The sequence below is a fragment of the Coregonus lavaretus genome, assembly GCF_964263955.1.
Source record: "Coregonus lavaretus genome assembly, contig: HAP1_SCAFFOLD_1072, whole genome shotgun sequence".
NCBI lineage: Eukaryota > Metazoa > Chordata > Actinopteri > Salmoniformes > Salmonidae > Coregonus > Coregonus lavaretus.
The window spans coordinates 139,052-148,781 of NW_028162142.1; the positions used below are offsets into that span (position 1 = coordinate 139,052).

The 9,730-nt window shown below is 46.6% G+C and overlaps 1 protein-coding gene across 4 annotated transcripts; it reads left to right on the forward strand.

Moving 5' to 3' along the window:
- The first annotated feature begins 363 nt into the window (after positions 1 to 363).
- On the forward strand, positions 364 to 5,429 carry LOC311119546 (D-2-hydroxyglutarate dehydrogenase, mitochondrial-like). 4 transcript variants are annotated; one of them, XM_084194221.1, is made up of 11 exons: positions 364 to 532; positions 630 to 746; positions 1,047 to 1,386; positions 1,569 to 1,626; positions 1,745 to 1,884; positions 2,069 to 2,262; positions 2,420 to 2,588; positions 2,809 to 2,952; positions 3,077 to 3,219; positions 3,361 to 3,526; positions 3,724 to 5,429. In XM_084194221.1, the coding sequence occupies exons 3-11, from the start codon at positions 1,068 to 1,070 to the stop codon at positions 3,984 to 3,986; spliced, it is 1,596 nt and encodes a 531-aa protein (XP_084050347.1). In that variant the 5' UTR covers positions 364 to 532; positions 630 to 746; positions 1,047 to 1,067; the 3' UTR covers positions 3,987 to 5,429. The 4 variants fall into 4 exon arrangements, with proteins under 4 accessions (XP_084050347.1, XP_084050348.1, XP_084050349.1 ...); XM_084194222.1 differs by having other exon boundaries at positions 364 to 509; positions 665 to 746; XM_084194223.1 differs by having other exon boundaries at positions 364 to 746; positions 1,066 to 1,386.
- Positions 5,430 to 9,730: the final 4,301 nt, after the last annotated feature.

Consider the following 9,730-nt stretch of genomic DNA (forward strand, 5'->3'; position numbering starts at 1 on the left):
CTCCACTTTTAGGGCAATAACCTGCGCACAGTGAGGACGATGGTTCAAGTGGCAATAAAATCGCCAAGGATCACAGTTGGAGAATTGCAGAAGTTGGTTACATCTTAGGGTCACCAAGTCTCCAATACTACAATTACACGCCACCTCCATGCATAGTTATTTGGAAGGGTTACCAGAAGAAAGTATATATATATATAAAATATTATTCTAACGTTTTAGGAGCGTTTTTATCAGAGATTTAGCTTTTATTTTGAAGGTTCAAAACCGGAAACACCCCTTTTGTGTTGCACCTCCTCAGAGCTGTGTTTTCAGCAAAACGGTCCTGACCTCCCACTAGTTCTTACGTACTAGGTTCCTAGCTAGCTGTTCTGGATGTAAACAATTGACTTGACCACAACAATCTTGACATTGTAGCTTCATCTGCCATTGACCTTTGTGACAGATAGCTATATTTGCGACATTATACGACATGAATAGAGACACTTGGATCCAACAACGTGCCTAGATTGGTTGGTAGCAAACGTTATACAAAGTAATGTTACCTTAGCTAGCTATAGCCATATCTTGTATTTTTCTGTGGTTGACATGTGTAGTAGCTAGTTAGCTAATAATAGCCCATGTCATAACAGGTCTGAACTAAAGTTACAGTGCTGTTGCTTTCAAGGAAAACGTCGTCAATCTGATGATAATATTGCACATTCTTAGAAGCTAAGAATAGCACAAACACGACTGAACTACAGTGACAGGTACAGTATGTTAACGAAAGTGGGTTAGCAAAGGGAAGCATGGCATTGTTGCATGGCACTAGTTTACTGTATTGTGTGTGTGTGTGTGTGTGTGTGTGTGTGTGTGTGTGTGTGTGTGTGTGTGTGTGTGTGTAAACCATTAGATTGTGGTTAGATTTACACAATTAGATTGTGTAGTTATATGATTGGTTTTAGTTCTGCAGGAATACTTTATCAAACTTAAATTAAAGTCAGTGCATGTAAAACATCAAAATAATTCACTTTGCTATTTATCTAAGTATCCTTCCCCATCCACTCTAGGCATCCGCTCTCTCTCCAGCCATGGCTGGTCTCCTCCACAGAAGGTTGCGTATGAGGACTGCTCTCAGGTGGCTGAGTCCCCTCAGAACTTTACCCCCAGGCTTCAGCAGCGGCCTGCTCCAGACACCCAGGCCTGGGTCTTGTGGCGTCCGCTGTCGGGAGCTCCATGATGGGGGAGAGAGACCCAACCCTTCCCCCGCTGCTGCCCCAGAGAGGAGGCCTTTCTCCAGGGTAACTCCAGAGGACCTGACCTTCTTCAGCAAGATAATACCAGGCAGAACCATCACTGACCCAGATATACTGGAGGCCAGTAATGTGGACTGGCTCAAGTCAGTGAGAGGTGAGAAAGAAAGAGAGGGGGAGGGAGAAAGTGAGAGAAAGAGAGGAGGGAAGGGGGTCAGAGGAGGGAGATTGTGGAAGAGAGAGCTTGCTATCTTTGTCTCCTCTGTAGGGTTGTTAGGAGCTGTTGATGTGTTTGTTGTGGTTGTATTGCGTTGATGTGTTGATCTCATCTCTGTGCAGGTTTCAGTGAGGTTCTGCTGAGGCCCCAGACTACAGAGGAAGTTTCTCAGATCCTTGGGTATTATTCTCCAGTCTTCTGGTGTATGAAGCCAGGTTTCCTCTACTGTTGTAGTGGTACAGGACTGGTAGGAGGCAGTGTACCTGTGTTATAATGTTGTGTTGTGTTTCTCCTGTAGGTACTGTAACAGTCGTAACCTGGCAGTGAGTCCTCAGGGTGGTAACACAGGGCTGGTGGGAGGCAGTGTTCCTGTCTATGATGAGATCATTCTCTCTACCGCGCTCATGAACAACGTCCTCAACTTCGACTCCGTCTCCGGTCAGTATCGTCTGTGATTCTAGGGTTACTGTCAGTATTCAGTGGTCAGTTACACAGTCAAATTTCCTGTTCCAATTCTCAAGGTTTTGCCCTAGTGTTTTACAGTCCAATCCAGTTGAGCCAGACTCACCTCTCTCTCTCTCTCTCTCCCTCTCTCTCTCTCTCTCCCTCCCTCTCCCGTTAGGTATTCTGTCGTGCCAGGCAGGTTGTGTGTTGGAGAGCCTGTCTCTTTACCTAGAGGACAGGGACTACATCATGCCTCTGGATCTGGGGGCAAAGGGAAGCTGCCATATAGGAGGCAACGTAGCCACTAACGCTGGAGGGCTGAGGCTGTTACGCTACGGATCCCTACGAGGGACAGTATTAGGACTAGAGGTGGTGAGTAGAGGTGGGGGGACAGGGGGCTATGCCTGTTGAAATTCAACTAACTATAAAGGAGAGCACCAATACTCTCTGTGTGTGTGTGTGTGTGTGTGTGTGTGTGTGTGTGTGTGTGTGTGTGTGTGTGTGTGTGTGTGTGTGTGTGTGTGTGTAGGTGCTAGCAGACGGGAGGGTCCTGGACTGCCTAGCCACCCTGAGGAAGGACAACACAGGATATGACCTCAAACAGCTGTTCATCGGGTCAGAGGGCACGCTGGGGGTCATCACCGCGGTAACCATCCTGTGTCCAGGGAAACCTAAAGCCGTCAACGTGGCCTTCCTGGGTAGGTGTGACCTCTGACCTCATGACCCCTCCTGACCTTGTAACTGGTGATCATCGGATGTCACATATGCATCCTCCTTTTGACTTATTTATGTTTTTACACACTCTCATGCAGAGAGACTTAAACAGCAAGTCCAATATATGATGCATGTGATGTTTCTTCTGTGAGATGATCGTCATGACAAGTTAATGTGATGATAGGATTGTGTGTGTGTGTCCAGGCTGTGGGAGTTTTGAGCAGCTGCTGCAGACGTTCCAGCGGTGTAGAGGCATGCTGGGAGAGATCCTCTCAGCCTTTGAGTTCCTGGACAGAGAGTGTATGAGACTACTGAACACACACCTCAAACTGGCTAACCCCATCACAGGTACACACACACACACACACAGATTTTCCAATGCTTTTGGACTGAAGGTTCTAGTAATTGTCGGTTAGAGTAATTCTAACACTATGATTGGTTCAAAGCCTCTATTTCCTGCTTTGTTCTGCAGACTGTCCGTTCTACATCGTCATAGAAACGTCCGGCTCTAACCCCACCCACGATGAGGAGAAGTTGCACCAGTTTCTGGAGGAGGCCATGACATCATCCCTGATTATCGACGGGACCGTAGCAACTGAGGAGGCCAAAATCAAGGTGACTTTCATTTATGAATATGTTGATATCTAACTGACAAATAAAAGAGAATCATTTAAAGAATGATAAAACTTTGGAGGATGCAAGACGTGATGGCTCAATGTGTTTTCTGTGTGTGTGTTCCTGTGTGTGTGTGTTTAGGCTCTCTGGTCGCTGCGCGAGCGGGTAACAGAGGCTTTAACTCATGATGGCTTCACATATAAATACGACATCTCACTTCCTGTGGAACGGATCTACCAGCTGGTCACAGATATGAGAGAACACCTGGGAGACAGGGCCAAGAGTGTGGTTGGATACGGACACGTTGGTAAGACTATCTGTGTGTGTGTGTGTTTCTGTATCTTTTTGTCTGTCTAATTTATTTGGAATATTACAATATCTCATATAAGTGTATGTGTGTGTGTGTGTGTGTGTGTGTGTGTGTGTGTGTGTGACTGTCTAACCATCTAACCGTGTGTGTGTGTATGTGTGCCTGACTCTGTGTGTGTCCTCACCTCCCACCAGGTGATGGTAACCTCCACCTGAACATCACCTCTCCTACTAAAGACCCCGCCCTCCTGGCGTCCATCGAGCCCTTTGTCTATGAGTGGACGGCCCGTTTCCAGGGCAGCATCAGCGCAGAGCACGGCTTGGGCCTGAAGAAGAGGAACTATATCTACTACAGTAAAGCCAGCCAGGCTGTCGCTCTGATGGGGAACATTAAGACCATGTTAGACCCCAAGGGCATTCTCAACCCTTATAAGACCCTGCCGGACGACCTGCAATGACCCTATTGCTCCTTACCTGATGAACTTAAATCACCCTAACACCTGACCTTACCCTGACTCAACTCTCATAAAACACTACCAGATGACCTTTCACCCTGCACGACCATACCTGATTAACTCAACTAATCCTGACCCAAAACCCTCTCCAGACTACAGACTCCTGACCACCTCCACTGCTGACTCCAGGGCCCAGATTCACAAAACCTTCTTAAGAAGAAATGTCTTACTTTTTTTGTGTAAGAAGTGTTTTGTGAATCTGGGCCCAGGTCTCTGGTAGGGTGTTATTGTTGTGTAAAGCTAAGGCTTGTCTAGGCTAGGATTCAATCTGATTGCGCTTTGTCGGCAATCAGGCAATGTTTCCGCGTTCACAGAGACCACATTCACGGTAAACGCTGCATATGTCCAAATCCGCGATCGGATTGAATCCCGGCCCTAGTGAACTACCTCTGATACTCAACTCCAACCTGCACTGATAAGAGGCCCCAGTAGAGCTGTCTGATTAGGGAGCTAACCATGGCCATAGTTCTCTCATAGTAGTGTCTGATCAGTTTGTAATGTAAGTATAATCTGTCTAAATTCATTGTAAATATAGCTGATTATATTTGTTACGGAATCAGGTTATTATTTAACCACCAGAATAGAAGACAGCACATGGTGTTTGGTAACAGTGCAGATTGTTTTATTACATGTAAAAAATAATAATAATACAGCAACAAAATAAGTTCATTTTCTGAATGAATACGCAATCTCTAAAACTAGACATACGGTTGGTTCATTTTATGTAAATAATTGTGCATGCACGTTTCCCCTAAGCAACCCATAGATGCCCAATTCCAAACCGACCACTAACCCCTACACTATATACTTGTGTAGGTCTGAAAGGATTGGAGTGGTATAAGCAATATGGTGGTAGCTCCACCTTGTCCTCTCATGTTAAAACCTCAGTGGAGTTTTCCTTTTTCGATCTTGTTATGAGGGCAAAATAACTGGTTGGTTGGATGTAGGCAGTTTGCAGCAACAGTCAATAAAGTGCAAGTCAATAAAGAAAAGCCTGTTAGGTGGTAGAGGGTGTAGAAAATGTGGGTTTCGACACAAGGTCACTAGTTCGAATCCCAGTGTGGTTTCAGTTCTCTAACCCAACATACTTAACCAATCACATTTCCAATCTACTGTCATTCTGACAGACTGACTGAACAGCTTTATGTGTGCGGTAAAAAGGCTGGTGCCTCCCCCCTAGTGGCGCAGTGGACTAGGTACAGGGACCAGAAGGTCACAAATTCTAATCTTGTTCATGCCCTGATGTTCAAATCTCAGTGTGGTTGTTTTCTAACCCCAATCATATTTCTTGCTTTAACGTAACCAATCACATTTGTTAGCTGCCCTCCGAATAAGGGCTGGATTCATTCGGTATAGTGGAAGATCCGCGTTAAAACGTAAAGGTAATTTCCGATTGAGGCGACAAAATGCAGCGTTTACCGCATCGTCTTACATCAGATAGCGAGTCGATTCGGCATGCACTGATATTGGTTGCGGGACGAGCGTCGCCATCTGACGTGAGACAATGGCGTTTACCGTGAATACAGTCTCCGAGAACGCAGGAACATTGCCTTAAATTTCAATCGCGCTATAACATGGATCTTCCCGCGATACTTTGGCGATATGGATCGAATCTAGACCCTAGAAATAACCCAATCTGCCCTTAAAACACATTTTCTCTCTCTTGACCTCCTTGAGTAGGTAGAAGTTGCCTTTAACCACTGATACAGGGTCAGATATGTCATCCCCGTAGTGGTTAAGGTAGGATGTGGGTAGTATGGTAATCTGATTATAGATCTGTGGTTAGGGGAAATGTATACATGGAACCTTAAATGAGCGACACCTGGTTAGTTTCAGTACCTGTGTGAAAAGTCTTATCAGGGGGGATCAACTTAAAAAACCTTGGTACTAGTACAACCGTATTACAAAGACATTTCCGTTCCACAGACACTGTACCTTACAAACTTAACGTCAGGATTCAATCCAATCAAAGCAGTTACACCTCCGACCCCCAAAACGAGCAATGTGTAAGGACCTGGGTGAGCAGAATCATTAGGTGCACGTGATTAAGCTTGCCTGACAATCCGGCAGGGCCAGTTACAGGCATAAGCGGTCGCTTAAAAAAAGGAACTCAGCCTGGTTTCAACTTACTATTGAGAGTAAGAATAATATAATATACCAGCTGCAATTTAGACATTTGGTTGTGCATCAGCAGTTTTCCTTTCATTATGTCAGTCACTGACAGTCACTCAATTAACCATGTCAGCTAAAAATGTTTAGATTCGTAGTTAGTCTAGCCAGCTATCTAAACTTGTAGTAATCATGGCCAAATACCACCCGGGCATGCAGGGCACATGAACAGGGGCCCTGACCTCCAAGGGGGCCCCATTGATTTTGTTAGTCATTCTCACTCAGATATCATATTAACATGGCATGTCATTACAACATGCGTAGAATTGCAAGAAATTAGCTTTATAACTGCAAAAATATCTCTCCACCCCATGGCAAAATGGGTAGAATTGCAGGAAATTAGCTGTAAAACTGAGAGAAGAAATCTCTGCCCCATGGCAAAATTTGTAGAATTGCATGAAATTTGTTATAAAATTGCAATGTTTTCTCTCTGCCCCAAAACTCCCGAGGTCCAATGCAGCCGTTTTTAATCGCAATATAAAATATTTTCTGGGTAACATTTAAAGGATACTTCCCTCCTCTCTACATTTTCTTCATCTGTTTCTGCTGCTAAGGCCACCTTCTACCACTCTAAATTCCAAGCATCTGCCTCTAACCCTAGGAAGCTCTTTGCCACATTTTCCTCCCTCCTGAATCCTCCCCCCCCCCCCCCCCCCACTCCTCCTCCTCTCTCTCTGTGGATGACTTCGTCAACCACTTTGAAAAGAAGGTTGACGACATCCGATCCTCGTTTGTTAAGTCTAATGACACTGCTGGTCCTGCTCACACTGCCCTACCCTATGCTTTGACTTCTTTCTCCCCTCTCTCTCCAGATAAAATCCTGCGACTTGTGACTGCAGGCCGCCCAACAACCTGCCCGCTTGACCCCATCCCCTCCTCCCTTCTCCAGACCATCTCCGGTGACCTTCTCCCCTACCTCACCTCGCTGATCAACTCATCCTTGACCGCTGGCCATGTCCCTTCCGTCTTCAAGAGAGCGAGAGTTGCTCCCCTTCTCAAAAAACCAACACTCGACCCCACTGATGTCAACAACTACAGACCAGTATCCCTTCTTTCTTTTCTTTCCAAAACTATTGAGCGTGCCGTCTTTAGCCAACTCTCTTGCTATCTCTCTCAGAATGACCTTCTTGATCCAAACCAATCAGGTTTCAGGACTGGTCATTCAACTGAGACTGCTCTTCTCTGTGTCACGGAGACTCTCCGCACTGCTAAAGCTAACTCTCTCTCCTCTGCTCTTGTCCTTCTAGACCTGTCTGCTGCCTTTGATACTGTGAACCATCAGATCCTCCTCTCCACCCTCTCCGAGCTGGGCATCTCCGGCGCGGCTCACTCCTGGATTGCGTCCTACCTGACCGGTCGCTCCTACCAAGTGGCGTGGCGAGAAGCTGTCTCCGCACCACATGCTCTCACCACTGGTGTCCCCCAAGGCTCAGTTCTAGGCCCTCTCCTTTTCTCCCTATACACCAAGTCACTTGGCTCTGTCATATCCTCACATGGTCTCTCCTATCATTGCTACGCTGACGATACACAACTAATCTTCTCCTTTCCCCCTTCTGATAACCAGGTGGCGAATCGCATCTCTGCATGTCTGGCAGACATATCAGTATGGATGACGGATCACCACCTCAAGCTGAACCCTGGCAAGACGGAGCTGCTCTTCCTCCCGGGGAAGGACTGCCCGTTCCATGATCTCGCCATCACGGTTGACAACTCCGCTGTGTCCTCCTCCCAGAGTGCGAAGAGCCTAGGCGTGACCCTGGACAACACCCTGTCGTTCTCCGCCAACATCAAGGCGGTGACCCGCTCCTGCAGGTTCATGCTCTACAACATTCGGAGAGTACGACCCTGCCTTACACAGGAAGCGGCACAGGTCCTAATCCAGGCACTTGTCATCTCCCGTCTGGACTACTGCAACTCGCTGTTGGCTGGCCTCCCTGCCTGTGCCATTAAACCCCTACAACTCATCCAGAATGCCGCAGCCCGTCTGGTGTTCAACCTTCCCAAGTTCTCTCACGTCACCCCCCTCCTCCGCACACTCCACTGGCTTCCAGTTGAAGCTCGCATCCGCTACAAGACCATGGTGCTTGCCTATGGAGCAGTGAGGGGAACGGCACCTCTGTACCTTCAGTCTCTGATCAGTCCCTACACCCAAATGAGGGCATTGCGCTCATCCACCTCTGGCCTGCTGGCTCCCCTTCCTCTGCGGAAGCATAGTTCCCGCTCAGCCCAGTCAAAACTGTTCGCTGCTCTGGCACCCCAATGGTGGAACAAGCTCCCTCACGACGCCAGGACAGCGGAGTCACTCACCACCTTCCGGAGACATTTGAAACCCCACCTCTTTAAGGAATACCTGGGATAGGATAAAGTAATCCTTCTACCCCCCCCCCCCCCCCCAATTGTAAAGTGGTTATCCCACTGGCTATAGGGTGAACGCACCAATTTGTGAGTCGCTCTGGCTAAGAGCGTCTGCTAAATGACGTTAATGTGCCCTTGAGCAAGGCACTTAACCCTAATTGCTCCTGTAAGTCGCTCTGGATAAGAGCGTCTGCTAAATGACTAAAATGTAAATGTAAATGTAAATTTTGGCAATGAGCATTTTAGTAATTTAGCAGAAGCTCTTATCCAGAGCGACTTACAGTAGGAGGTGCATACATTTTCATACCTTTTCTACTTCCCCAGTCAGATGAACGCGCGGATACCATTTTTATGTCTCTTCGCGCAGTTTGAAGGAAGTTATTAACTAGCGTTAGCGCAATTGCTAACTAGTGTTAGCGCATGCTAGTAGATACCTTAGACTTTGTCATTGCGCTAACGCTAGTTAGCATTGGCTCACGAGTCTACCTCCAACTGCCTTCATACGGGATGCAGAGACATAAACATGTTATCCAGTTCATCTGACTCTGGGGAAGGAGATAAAGGGCTTCATTGCTAAAATACGGAAGTATCTCTTTAAGTACCTTACTGTGATTGTTTTCAATTCAAATTGTCAAAAAATAAACAAAAATAGCTTCTTAGCAAGAGCAATTTCTCAAGCAAAAAACTTTACTATGACTGACTGGGAGTGAGGTTTGGAACTCTTTCTTATTGGTCTATTAACTAATTTACCACATGGTGATGTCACCATGGAAGGCCAAAACTCCATCCCACCAAAACAGGCTGAAATTCCAAACAGCTCCTACACGAAAAGGGCATTATTATGTTCACAGTATTATTCCAACCTCATACTGTGGAAATATGTAAAACACAGGAAAATCACATTTAAAGAAAACATTCTCTCAGCACCATCAAGAGGGGGGCCACTAAAATGTTTTGTCGCGAGGTGGGGGGCCCCACAACCAAATCTGGCTTAGGGCCTCCAAAAGGCTAGAGCCGGCCCTGCACTCTGGGTAGGCAGAGTTTTTCATGTTTGAAACCAGTCCATTGGCCCCAAGGTGAAAACTCTGCCAACATGGCGCGGGTGTGAGCTAAATCAAGAGCACTGGGTGGAATTCTACAAAGCATACAATACTGAATTAGTA

Excerpts from the sequence above, each read along its gene's own strand:
- LOC311119546 (XM_084194223.1), top strand. The coding sequence starts at position 1,068 with ATGGCTGGTCTCCTCCACAGAAGGTTGCGTATGAGGACTGCTCTCAGG. Across the intron at positions 1,387-1,568 it reads CTGGCTCAAGTCAGTGAGAG|GTTTCAGTGAGGTTCTGCTG; the intron begins GTGAGAAAGAAA and ends ATCTCTGTGCAG. Across the intron at positions 3,527-3,723 it reads GGTTGGATACGGACACGTTG|GTGATGGTAACCTCCACCTG; the intron begins GTAAGACTATCT and ends ACCTCCCACCAG.